The sequence below is a fragment of the Syngnathus scovelli genome, chromosome 20 (genome assembly GCF_024217435.2).
Source record: "Syngnathus scovelli strain Florida chromosome 20, RoL_Ssco_1.2, whole genome shotgun sequence".
Lineage (NCBI taxonomy): Eukaryota > Metazoa > Chordata > Actinopteri > Syngnathiformes > Syngnathidae > Syngnathus > Syngnathus scovelli.
In genome coordinates this window covers 11,936,784-11,949,768 of record NC_090866.1, presented here as the reverse complement: position 1 = coordinate 11,949,768, position 12,985 = coordinate 11,936,784, and the positions used below count along the sequence as shown (strand labels likewise).

At 53.1% G+C, this 12,985-nt stretch overlaps 2 protein-coding genes across 2 annotated transcripts; both read left to right on the top strand.

The window, feature by feature from the left end:
• Positions 1 to 246: 246 nt before the first annotated feature.
• nkain2 (sodium/potassium transporting ATPase interacting 2) lies at positions 247 to 7,343 on the top strand. Its single transcript, XM_049756283.2, has 7 exons — positions 247 to 1,450; positions 3,226 to 3,363; positions 3,447 to 3,527; positions 3,965 to 4,165; positions 4,492 to 4,552; positions 5,205 to 5,286; positions 6,058 to 7,343. The coding sequence occupies exons 1-7, from the start codon at positions 1,370 to 1,372 to the stop codon at positions 6,065 to 6,067; spliced, it is 654 nt and encodes a 217-aa protein (XP_049612240.1). The 5' UTR covers positions 247 to 1,369; the 3' UTR covers positions 6,068 to 7,343.
• Positions 7,344 to 7,537: 194 nt separating this feature from the next.
• On the top strand, positions 7,538 to 12,059 carry rnf217 (ring finger protein 217). The gene is made up of 7 exons (XM_049756237.2): positions 7,538 to 8,607; positions 9,318 to 9,539; positions 9,665 to 9,829; positions 9,946 to 10,043; positions 10,131 to 10,234; positions 10,317 to 10,388; positions 10,554 to 12,059. The coding sequence occupies exons 1-7, from the start codon at positions 7,693 to 7,695 to the stop codon at positions 10,628 to 10,630; spliced, it is 1,653 nt and encodes a 550-aa protein (XP_049612194.1). The 5' UTR covers positions 7,538 to 7,692; the 3' UTR covers positions 10,631 to 12,059.
• Positions 12,060 to 12,985: the final 926 nt, after the last annotated feature.

The following is a 12,985-nucleotide window of genomic DNA, read 5'->3' as shown; positions in this document are numbered from 1 at the left end:
TGGCGCACAGACAGGAGTCGGGGGCGCAATTTGAATAGACGATATGAAATCAATGAAGCTATTAAGCAGTCAACATCAAGCGCTGCTTAGCAGAAAAGCCACGTTAATGAAGCAATGAGGAATTAGGACAAATTGATGAAGAGGGGGCTCCCTGCTGATGAGGAGGGGGGAGGGCGGACCGCAGGGGCGGGACCGCAGGGACGAGGGGGGGCATCATCGTATGCCCGTTTGCAGGAGCAGCTGCGCACCGAGCACGGCCAAAAATCTCATCTCATCTCATCTCATCATCTCATCTCATCGCAGGGAACGAAAAGAGCGATACGTCTCATCAATGCATCGTTTTGCGCAAAGTCCACACAGGGATAGGACGAGGATACCTTTCAAAATAAGACTCACAGCAACACCACGGCGTCAAAACATCATATTGCCTCAGGCCGCCGCAAGTGTCTTATTTTGAAAGCCGGGCGGGAAGCGGCATGTCCCCCCCCCCGCGTGGCGTTTGTCTTGACAGATGGCGAGCGCAGCGCGAGTCGCACCTCACAGTGATCACGGCTGTGGTTTTCTCGCTCGGCTGCTCGGTCCATCTTACTCTCGCCATTGTCTGCACGGTCGCTCCATCGTGTGAAGGCGAGCCTGCGAACCAAGACGTCGTTTCGGGGCTGATGCTTGCGTTCCAATAGCACCTCGATGGAGAAGCGCCTGCGCCGCTCAACGTGTCTCTTGGATTAAGCTCCGGCCCGGACGGAGCCGAGTCAGTGCGGCGGCGGCGGCGGCGGAGCGAAGGGCAACATGACCGCGGATACGAGACGCGGCAGCCGGAGGAGGCGGACGACAAGGGGCCGCCGCTGACGCTTTGCATTTTGGGAGCGACCCTGCTTGCCCGACCGCCCGCCCGCCCGCCTGCCTGCCAGCTTGCCTGCCAGCTTGCCTGCCAGCCAGCCAGCCAGCCAGCCAGCCAGCCAGCCAGCCAGCCAGGCTGCCAGCCTGCCAGCCTGCCTGCCTGCCTGGAGGACGTTGCCTCCCCATCCGCACCTGTCGTCAGGGCCACTTTTACACCCTTTCCATACTTAGTATGAAATGATTGTTGCAAATTGAACTGCAGGGAGCAAGAATCTTTTTTCCTCACGATGATACAGGACTTGCCTCTGGAAGCAAACTTTTATTCATTTTTGGATTCCCGCAAGCTTCCCACCCGTTTATTTTCCAAATGAGCAGAATGCCCTAAAACTCAACTTGCTTCGCCAGACCAGACTCCACCTCCGGCTCGGCTGCCGCGTGAACCGTTTTGCGAGCTGAGCTCAAGGGTCCCGCTCCCCCACCCGCCCCTCGGAGGCCCAGCCAGACAGCTCCGAGGAAGGAGGAATTGCAGATGATCAGAAACGCCACGGGGTGCGCCATGGGGTGCTGCGGCGGCAGGTGTACCTTGGCCTTCATCTGTGGCATGCAGCTGGTAAGTGTTGTGATGACTATCGATCCCTCCCTCCCTCCCTCCCTCCCCGGGCCGGCCGGATCAATGCGGAGACATAAAAGGCTTTTCTGAAATCTTGTGGAGAGGCGAGCGGCGGCCAGTCATTTGTCCCCGCATGCAGCCATGTGAGCGGGAGGTCACGTCCCGCATAATAGCTGCGTGCGGGAAATAAGATGCACAAATGGAAGGAAGAAGAAGGACACGGCGACGTACAAAGGAGATTTGATGTGACGTTCGGTGACGGAAGGCAAGCGCCGGCCGTCTCCCGTCACCGTCTGCGTGGAGGCTGGCAAGCGGTGCCAGAGGGTTTGGGTCATCATCTCATCCGTTTAATGGGAAGACGAAGAAAGCACAGCACAGCACAGCACAGCAGACTCGCCATTTAGAGCACCGATGCCTTTCAACTCTTTGGGGGAAAAGCTGCAGGTCCAGGCCGAGCCAAAGCCAAAGGTCGCCGTCGTCCCAAATATGTGGGAGGGAGCGGAACACTGTATCGTTGAAACGCACGGAAACCAAGCCAGCGCCGTGCTTGTTTCCAACACGGGCCGGCCGCCCGGCCGCCGCTTACTAAACGGGCCACCGTAGGTGAAGTAGCGAGAGGGGTGCATGCTTATTTGTGTCTAACGCGGCGGAACTAATGCTGTGGCGCTGTCAACAACACGTTTTGCTCCGTTAAGCCGGCTGAGAGCTCCATTAGCGTCTCTGCCGCTTGAAAAAGACGCCGCGGGCGTTAGCGAGCGTTTAACGCCCAAAGAGCTCCTGGTGGTGAAGAAGGCCCCCACCCCCCGCCGCCGTGTGCGATCCTCTCAAACTAATTGAGCACAAATATGGATGGGGAAAAAAAAGCTCTCTCCTCAGCTTGACAACGTCTTGGGGGACTAGCACCCGGGAGGTACGCTATGTACCGGAACCGATGGCCCGCCCATTAGGGTTAGGCTAATTGCTAAGATGGCCTAAGCGGAGCACACTCTGACCCAGCCTGACCAACTTTGCGTCCAGGGCGGCGCATCAAGCCAGACGATGGAAAGCCAATGAAGATAGAAAGTGGCAGAAATGGAAAAGAAGCAAAAGCACAAATCCGTTGCAATAGCAAGCCCGACGGCCCGTTCTGACATTTAAATGTCACGTTTGCGTCAAAGGAACCTTGGCGGGGGAATATTCATGGCTGGCGCTCGCCACATGTGAAAGAGCAGAGTTGAAGAGGGCACGAGTCCGGACTTTTTCCGTGGTGGCCACATGAGCCGGTGCCAGCGAGCGTGCGTGCGTGCGTGCGTGCGTGGCAGCTCGTCCCCGTACGACTCAAAAGACCTTCACCTGCAATCGCTCTTTTGCGCCTGTGCCTTCCATACAAAGTGGACATTCTTCAGTCTTGTTTCTTTTTGGGGTTAATGGTTGCAAAAAAACTGGCAAAGCAATCCATGATCAGTCTGAGAAACGTTTTGCAATGTGGCCCATGTATTGTGAATTGGCCTCCCACCTGGCCCCTTTGTTATGGGGGGGGGGGGGGGGGGGGGGGGGGGGGGGGGGAGGGTCTCCCAGGGGCTTCCGTCATGGCCGGGAGGCCCCTTTTGAGAGAAAAGGAACAATTGCGCCACGACTTCTTTGCATAATGACACGCAGCTCAAAAAGGCAAAGCCAGCTGAGCCCGCCACGTGTGTGAAAGCAAAAGGTCGACGCATCTCCTCGCGAGAGCGGACGGGTACAAAAGAAGGTGGGCCGGCGGCGACTCAACCACTTCGGCTCCCCCCCCCCCGCAGGTCAGCGTCTTTGAGCGTCAGATGGTGGACTTCCTGGGCTACCAGTGGGCTCCCATCCTGACCAACTTCCTGCACATCATGGCTGTCATCCTGGGCTTGTTTGGCACCGTCCAGTTCCGGCCGCGCTACGTCACCGGGGTAGGTGGCGGCATTGGAGACATTTTGCATTCTAGGAAAGCACCCAACCCTAATCCTGCTGGCCTGCCGGCCTACCTCCACAGTACGCGGCCTGGCTGCTCATCTGGATGACTTGGAATGTTTTCATCATCTGCTTCTACCTGGAGGTGGGCCAGCTGTCCAAGGTAAACAGTCCGCCATACGGGCCTCCTCTGGCGTAAGTAAGTAAGGGAAACCGTGTCAATTTGAAGGCGCTTCCTTGTGGGCGGCCTTGGCCGTGTTTCCAATTCAGCCTGAGCCCGAATGAGTTGATTGCAATCGCAGATGATCTACTCGGGCAATTAATTAGGGCCAATCGGCTCATCCGCAAACAGAAGAAATCGGTTGCCGCTGCGCTTGATTGCTGCTCAGGAATGAAGAGAGAGCGAGAGGGACGACGTGCAACGGTTTTTCAGTCTGACTTATTGCGGGGATGGGGGGGCCTATTCGCAATCAAGCATCTCGAAATCGTTCGCGCATGGATATTTGGCTCGCACGGGTGACATGAATATGCGCTTGGACTTCCGCGCACGGCGAAGAATGGAGGAAGAAAAGCGCCACTGCTTGCGGCTTTCTCTGGCAGGACTCCAACCTGGTGCTGACCTTCAACCTGTCCATGCACCGCTCCTGGTGGATGGAGAACGGGCCCGGGTGCAGGGTGACCCCCGTGGGCCCTCCTCCCTCTTGGGCGCCCGAAGACCACCGCTACATCTCCGTGTCCGGGTGCCTGCTGGACTTCCACTTGGTAGAAGTGGCCCACTCGTCGCTGCAGATGCTCCTGGCCGTGAGTACGAGCGCCGTCCGACCCGCCCCCTTCCTGCACATCGGCCCCGATTGGAAGCCTCCTCTTGGTTGCCATGGACACAAGCAGCCAATGAGTGGGCAGACCCCAGTGCAAGTCGCTGGGATTCTTGCATGTGTGGCGCCCTCCGGGGCATTTCTGCCTATGGAGCCACAAAAGCGTTCTTCCTCCCTCCCTCCCTCCCTCGAGTGATCGGAGGTAACCAACCCGGTGTCACGTTCTGATCCACTCGCGCAGCCCGTTCTTCTCGTTCTACGCTTCCTGCGCCCTCAAGGCCGTAATGTCTGTGGTCTTTGTGTCTCCCCCAGTTGGCGGGCTTCATCTACGCCTGCTACGTGGTCAAGCTCATCTCCGAGGAGGAGGACAGCTGTGAGTGCACGCGCAAACACACGCTTGCCCGACAATAATGGCGGCCAATTCGGGGAAACAGGCCTCGCCTCGGGTGAAGAAGCTAACGCTCGCCGACGTTCCGAGCTGCTGAGAAAGCTAATTAGTCCGCCGCTAAGGATGGCGTGCGTGCCACGCCGCGCTCGGCCACATTCTAATCAAGCCGTGAATGTCAGCAACGCGTTCAGCTCAAGCTGCCGTCGGGGCGGGGGCTGCCGTCGGGGCGGCGTGAGTCAGCGGGAAAAGGAAGGGCTCAACTCAACGCGACTCCGGCAGCCGTTGTCGGAATAACGCCGCCGCCGCTTAGCACTTGTCCTGCTGCCTTTCATAATGGGGCCGCCTCAAGAATACATGAAAAGGATTAGCGGGCATCTCGGGAAACAAAGTGGAGAAAGTTAGACCAGGACAAAAAGTTGGTGAAAGGTGCTGGCGGTGAACTCGAGTGGCTCTTTGGAGCTGTCGCAAAAGACAAAACAATGAGCCCAAGTGAACGATTAGCCGTTGACCTGCCAAGACCAGAGCCGCCCGCCCATTGTCATTCCACGCCATGGGTTGTGGCGAGGCGTCTCGGGGAAAAGCTTGCCAATTCATGGACGCACGCGCCTCCTTTGCTTTGCTTTGCTTTGCTCCACAGTTGACTTTATTGGTGGATTCGACTCGTACGGCTACCAGGGGCCCCAGAAGACGTCCCACCTCCAACTCCAGCCCATGTACATGTAAGCGGGATCGCAAAGCACTTCAGCAAATACACAAAGGGCCTTACAAATCAAGTGAAATTGGCAATATGGACCTAGCGGAGGCACGTTGAAACAGCTATTTGAGGCAAAAAGGCATTTTCCTCAATTCACAAAGAACGGCCAGGTCCGCCTCTGCCATCCAAGGCTTCGGTTACCATCGGGATGATGAGACCAAAAAGAAAGGAAATGAAGGCCACGCCGTAGCCCGGCCGAGGCCACGGCAGGCCTCGTAAATCAGCCGTCCGCCGCCGCGCAATGGTTGCGACACGCTTCGCACTTTGGGATGCGCGCGCACACACACACACGCACGAGCACCATCAATATGCTATCATTGTTCTCCCAGCTGTTTGTCCTTTCACTTTGCTCTTTATTGGCTTCAGCCAGAGGGACCAATAAATTGTGTCCCAGAGAAAATGTATCCCACCCTTTTCACACATGGCCCCCTCTGCAACACGCACACACACACACACCACACACACCACACACACACCACACACACCACACACACCACACACAAAGCAAAATCAATTGCTAATTTGATATGCTTGACCAAAAAGCAAATCGCTCATATATAGCATTAATTAGTAAACGATTCTGATTGAAGCGATCACTTTGGTAAACAATGGGAACCAAAGTGATTTTTGTTGTTGCTATTTGTCTACTTCAACGCAGCCTGGGTCAGATTGACACAATGACAAGAGCACGCTCGTGTGTATAATAACGCAAATGTCTCCTCTTCTATGTTTCCAGGTCAAAATAAGACAAGGTGCTGCTGCCTTAGCACTTCTTCACTTGTTTTCAACGTTAGCTAACAGGGAAGACTGACACGCCCATTCCATCCCATCCCCTCCCCTCTCCTCCCATGGCTGACCACGAAACACTGCCCTCTGGTGGTGTGAGGCGGTAACGCGAAGGCACGGGAACAACCTGCTCCTTTCCGCTGCATTTTGAACCGTTTTCTTGTGTTAGCGGAACATCACTACCCTGTTGACATTTTGGAGGGAATTTTTCTAGTGCCTGACACACTTGCTGACACCAACTAAGGAATGTCAGACGTTTGTTTGTGGGGTTCTTTTTAGTGACGTGTACAAAAATGTGAATCTTAATGTTTACAGTCCGAGGCCATGCGATGAGGAGGAGTCAGGCGAATGCTTCGTGTGCGCGTGTTCGGGCCTCTGCTGTCGAAATACTCATTTGTCTTCCGCAAACAAGCGAAAAGCGGAGCGCCAAAGAACCCGAGACGGAAGCTTCCATCTGTGACCAAGAAATCTTCCAAAGGTCCAACAAATTAACGGTGACAATCACGAGCCCGTTTGACAGTTTCTGTTGGAAATGTGCGGATGGCCTGTCGACTTTACACGGCTTCGGGGGTAGTATCAAATGTCAGGATGACCATACGGCCGGCCGGCCGAGTGTTGGCTGAGCGATGCAGAGCTATGGATTTTCTCTGATGGTACACTTTTACAACCATTAGCCAGAGCATCTAACTGGTTTAAAAACAACAACAACAAATGGCTCCAGAGGGGGACAAAAAAAGTTTGCCCGCCCACCCACACATGCCCATGACATATTATTCTTATCATCATTACGCCATCACAATTGAATTCCACGCCTCAGTTTCTTCTTCACGTAAATAAAGAAAGCAAAAACTGGATGCTAGCTGGACACTTTGGACTCTGGACCAAACGTTGGAGGCCTTTCTTGTTTACCATGTGACTCTTGTGTGGAGCCTTGAAAGACACTTTCCTTAAAGTCTTGTCCGCTGGGGACTTGACAACGTTGTGTGTGTTTGCATGAGGTGTCAACAAGCTGTTTGCATACTTACTGCAGTGGCCTCATGCCGCTCACGCGTTACTAGCTACTAGGCAACGAGGGAAAATGTCCTCGATGTGAACTTTGTTGTTTTTGATTTTTATCCCACTTCAATGGGAAATAGTTAAAAAACGAAATTGTGACCTTGAACTTGTAATGTTTTTTAAATCATATGTTGTTGTTTTTTCTAGTTGACTAATAATGTATGACGTCGTGGACAAGTGGCCCTGTGCTTTATATTCTACATTTGAAGAAAAAAAAAAAGAAAAAAAGTTTCACTTCAATTATTTTGGAGAACATCCACGATCTATCAATGCTCGGTGAAGCGAGGAAGGTGACGATTTCTGCGCCCTCCTACAGGCCGTTTTCGGTACTGCCCGTACGTATTCAAAGCGTGACGTCCGCCGTGCTGACGTCAACACGGAAGCGCCGGGCGCAGCGCTTTGTTTTGTTTTGTTTTGTTTTGGTGCATTGTTAAGTTGGCACTTTGGAGGCTTTTCGCTATGCGGCGGCGGCGGTGGCGGACTATCGTCGAACGCTGCAAATGGGTCGCGACGGCCCGCCGGCCCGGTGATGGAAGATAACGGCCATATATCTTGCAAGTGGAAAATGCCCAAGTTCATCGGTGTTTTGGAAGGAGAAGAGAAGGTGAAATCGCCGCTGGGATGTGGTCAAGTGGAGGCGTCGCTTCGAAATTTGGACCGACGTCTCAGCAGGGGAAAGTTATTGCAGGACGAAAGAGGGCTCGTGGAACACGAACGAGGAGGACTCCAAGGAGGACTCCAAGGAGGACTCCAAGGAGGACTCCAAGGAGGACTCCAAGGAGGACTCGCCGAGCGGGATGCGGAGCACAACAACAACAACAACTGCAACGCTCTCGAGTTCCTGAGGGGCACTCTGCTGGCTTCGACGTCTGAGCGCGGGAGGAAGATCGCTCGAATGCAGGGCGCCGCCGCCGCCCAGGGTGTGCACGGTGACAACGCCGTCACGAGAGAGTCGCGAGGCGACAAAAGCGACGAGCCGGGACATGCCGGAGTACGAAACGAGCCTCCCTCCACAGAGTTAACCGCTTCGGACTTTGGAGGAGTTGAAAGCTCTTTTTTGGACATTAACTGTGACAAATGTGACACCGCTGTTACTAGTGTGACTTTGGAGCCGACTTCGAGTGTCAAAGATCACGTTTATTGCGATGTCTACTGCATCGCCAACCAGCGCAACCTTGAAACTGTTACAAACGAGGCGACTTCCGGGTCGTGTGATGCGCTCGTGTTATATACAGCGGAGGACTTGGTGAACCCCGTGCGGGACTCCGCTCTTCTAAGCCGCTGCCGCCGCCGCAGCAGCACTTCGTCGCAGCGGGCTGGTGCGGATGGCGTCGCCGAAGCGCAGCCCTGCCGGGTGTGCCTTGACGAAAAAGCCATCGCACCCTTGCCGTGTTGCCGGAAGCTGGTGTGTGACGAATGTTTGACACTCTACGTCACCTCCCAGGTGGGTACCAACACCATCGAGGGAGGTTTTCGTGGCATCGTTTGGCTGGCTGGCTGGCTGGCTGTTTGTTTGTTTGTCTCGAGATACGAACACATGTTTGAGATAGAGGCTACAAATGCGTTTCAACCGCCCGCCGCTAGGTGGCATCATTAATACCCACTCGGCCGGCCGGTTGTCAAAGCTCGCGCGCTCTCACTCTCGCTCTCTCCCCTGCGCTGTCACCGGCCGCCGTTCGATGGAAGCGCAAAGCAAATTTGCTGTACATTTCAGCCAGTCCTTCCGTCCGTCCGTCCGTCCACAGGGCAACAACACGTGTGTTCGCAGCTCATGAAGCACTGATAAACCAGTCTGACCAGTTTTGCATCTCGTGTTGTCCTGCCCAAAATCCAGAACGAGTGAGTGTGAGCTCTAATAGCCAGCTTGCGCTTTGCTTCCTGCTCATGTCAAATTGAACTCAATTACGTGTGACGCAACCAAATGCAGCGTTTGAAGAGCCGGTGTCTTGTATAGTATGTGCTTGGGTGCATTTGGAACAGAGCGTTGCGATAGTGACGAGCATTCGCCGTGAACTTGGGATTGCGCCTCCCTCCGCCAGCCTTCCATTTAGGCAGCAACACTTAGTGGCATTACGTCGTGAATTATTGAGCGCTTCCAATTGCAAAATGGACAATGTTTTCGACAAGAGAAATGGCAAAGCCTTTTACGCGCAGGTCCAATTAGGCAAGGCGCACGTGCGCTGTCCCATTTCCGAGTGCAGCGGGATGCTGGAGACGGCGGCGGTGGTCTCGCACCTGTCCGGCGAGGACCTGCTCAGGTACCGCTACTTCCTGGAGCTGAGTCAGCTGGACGCCGGGACCAAGCCCTGCCCCCGCTGCAGACACTTCACGTCGCTCGGCCGCCCCGGCCCCGTGCGCTCCGAGCTCAAGTACAAGGTCGATCGATGTTATGATGTTGACCGAGAGAAGCTGAGCATTTTTTGCACACTTTAATCTGAAAGGCCATCTTAGAAAATATGGAGCACCACTACATTTTCAATTTTTTTGGAATGGTGGCGCAGGTCCAGTGCGGCAGCTGCCAGTTTGTGTGGTGCTTCAAGTGCCACGCGCCCTGGCACCAGGGCATCAAGTGCCGTGACTACCGCAAGGGTGACAAGCAGCTCAAGAGCTGGGCCTGCGTCATTGAGCACGGGCAACGCAATGCGCAAAAGTGCCCCAAGTGCAAGGTACGCAAAAAAAAAAAAAAAAAAAGCACCACTAACGCTCAAGCCCTGTTTTGCAAAACTGTTGCAGACCCTTGCCATACGCAAAGTAAAACAATTCAACTGTGTTGGATGTGCAGATCCACATCCAGCGCACGGAAGGATGTGACCACATGTTCTGCACGCAGTGCAACACCAACTTTTGTTACCGCTGTGGCGAGCGATACCGGCAACTCAGGTAACGGGAAAAAAACATGCACAACAAAATCAATCAATACGGAAAGTTGGAAAAATAACCTGTCCCCCCCCCCCTCCATTGACTAAGGTATTTTGGGGATCACACGTCCAACCTAAGCGTGTTTGGCTGCAAGTATCGCTACCTGCCAGACAAGCCGCATCTCAGACGCTTGATCCGAGGATCCGTCTGCGGTGAGTCCCAAAAAAATGAGTTGGGATTTTTTTTTTTTTTTCTTTCACGCAAGGGGGAAAAACTTTGCTGTGCTTTCTTCAGGCGCAAAGGTGCTGTTGGCCCCGGTGGTTCTCTTACTGGTGCTGGTCGTGGCGGCCGTGGCGCTCGTCATAGGTAACGAGATTGACATTTTGAGCTCTCAAAACATTCTTGTTTTTGCTCTCAAAATGAGACGTTCTTCTCTTGCTGATGACTTAGCAGAACAAAATGGACAGCTCCGCCGTCATTTCAGCATGTCCGCTTTGCCGCATTCCGAACAGTTGTTGCCTTGTGCCGCAGGCGTGCTGGGCTACCCATTCTACTACGTGTGCAAAAGGAGGAAGAAGCGGCACTCTCTGGGCTCCTGGCGTCTTTGACACCCAAGGTCGCGAGACCTGCACCCAAGGTCGCGAGACCTGCTCAGGGACCGCCCGTGTGCGGGAGACGTCCCCACCCCCGGCCGGTGTTGTCCAATTGGCGCACGAGGCTTAGGCGGGTGGGGTGGGGTGGGGGTGCATCGCCGGGGCGCCGGCCGACGCACGCACGGAGCCGACCATCGTGTCTTGAAGTGACACTCCCCTTCTCCCATTGGGTGTTTTTCAAGCTGGAGTACTTGAAGCTGTTTAATGCCACTTCAAGTGAACATGATGCACAAAGCTTTGCTTTAGCTTAATGCTAACAAACATAGCAAAAGCCCATCGACAGACAGAGGCTAACAGACAGCGTCCAAGCAGTCAAGCAACAGCTCTTTGAACACAAAACAGTAGGACAACGCAGACGTCACATATCAAGTAGTCTCAGGCATAACTCACAAAGCGCACCTTTCAACCACAATGGCGTTTCCTTCTTTACAAAACAACACAGCACAGCACTGCAGTGCAGTGCGCCCAACCAAACTGGGCCCAGCTCGCTCGCTCGCTCGCTCAAAATCCCGCCGGCCACATTACACGGCCTTCTGCCAAAGACGCGTTCACGCTCATCCGGCCGCATGACTGGCGGAACAGCTTGCTTCACCACCAACTGACGAGGTTATATTTAGACACAAATACAGGTGCGCGAGCGAGGTGCGAAGCCGTGCACGCCGTCGGCGACGACACGCCCGACGCTTGCTCTGTAATTGTCCTCGGCAAACAGGAAGAGACTACAAAATGAGCCTTCAAACCTGCCCGCAAGTGACAGCCTCGCAATGCTATGGAGAAAATAAAGTTGCAATCAAAGTTGGACAAGAAAAGATTGTTACCGGAGTAAAATTGAAGTAAAGTTGAATGTTGGCGCCTTATCGCTACGGATGCAAATGCACGCACGCACGCAAACGGATGAAGTCATGGAAACGATTCTGGAATCAAATTTTCTGTGAACCAGATTACGGTGACTGGACTGCACCACAAATATGTTTTCAGTGAACGTGAGAGAACGGATCACTCACTTCCTGTTCACTTCACACGACTTCAACCGACACGCAATGATGTAACTCATCCCACACCGTAGGTGTCGGCAATGCGCATTGAAGCTGGTGCCACGTCGCCGTGAAACAAAACGAAGAAGGAAAAAATGACATAACTTCCTGTTCACAAACGAGTCAGCCAAGTGCATTTCCTGATCACCAACCGTCCTGAATGGAGCGTCCGAGTGACGTCACAGACCAAACAGCCAATCGGGAGGTGGGGGTGAGGGCGGGGGTGGCACTTTTCACTTTCACTTAAGCTTTTTCCCAAATGAAGTGGCCTGTTATTAGGTACACCTCATGGACACTTCAATAGGTACACTACACGAGGTAAAAAAATATAAATAAAGTGTAGCGAGCGATTCAGTGAACGATTCCTTTGAACGAATCTTCCGATTCAGTTCACTTAAAAGAAGTGGAATGAAAGCATATCACTACTGCCTACCCGCAATTATAGGGTGCCTTTAGTCATTAGCAATTTTAACATTTTTCTATTCTACGAATATGGCTTAATCAAACGCCTGAAGTTGATTTTTAAAAAAAGCAACTCATGTAGGAAATAAATAGCTTTTAGTAAGTAAGTGTGACATGGAAATACTGGGAGCATCCATGTCGCTTAGTTTGTGGCCCGGATCAGGCAGCTGCGTGGCGTCAGCAGGTTGATAGCATTTTGGCTGGCTCCAATCTCGTCCCCAGCGTTTAGGAATTTAAATTTGTAAAATAAAAACATTATATAGAAAGTTGCTTATAATTTCACTGTGTTTCTGAAACAGAACACCGTTTTAGATTTATTTTAGAACAATCTTATGAGAAGCAAAAAAGGCGATATTTAACTAATAGCACTATCATGACATTGACAGTCGCGAAAGTATCATCGCTAGCTTCAACACTTACTTGTTTGACAGTTGATCCGGTGCGGGTCCGCGGAGATATTTTCATTATCATGCCGTCAATGTAGGCCATTTCCAGGGATGGGCGGTGGGCAACATACTCCTCAGGTTTGTCTTTTGATGTGATACACCTCAGGCCGTCCATTTTTCCCATAAGTAGCTCATGTTCTTGGCAGCGTGAACACTTTTCATCCGTTTTTTGCTGCACATGGTTTCCACATTTGCACCGAGCAGCAGACGACATTTTGGATCTCCCATCACGCACTTGGTACAAAATCTCGTCCTCCGACCTGTCACTGGAGTAATTATCTTCATCACTTAGTGATAATGAAGAATATGTTGCCTTCTCTGGCTCGTCCATATATCCTCTAGCACCAATCTCTTCCATGCTTTTTTAC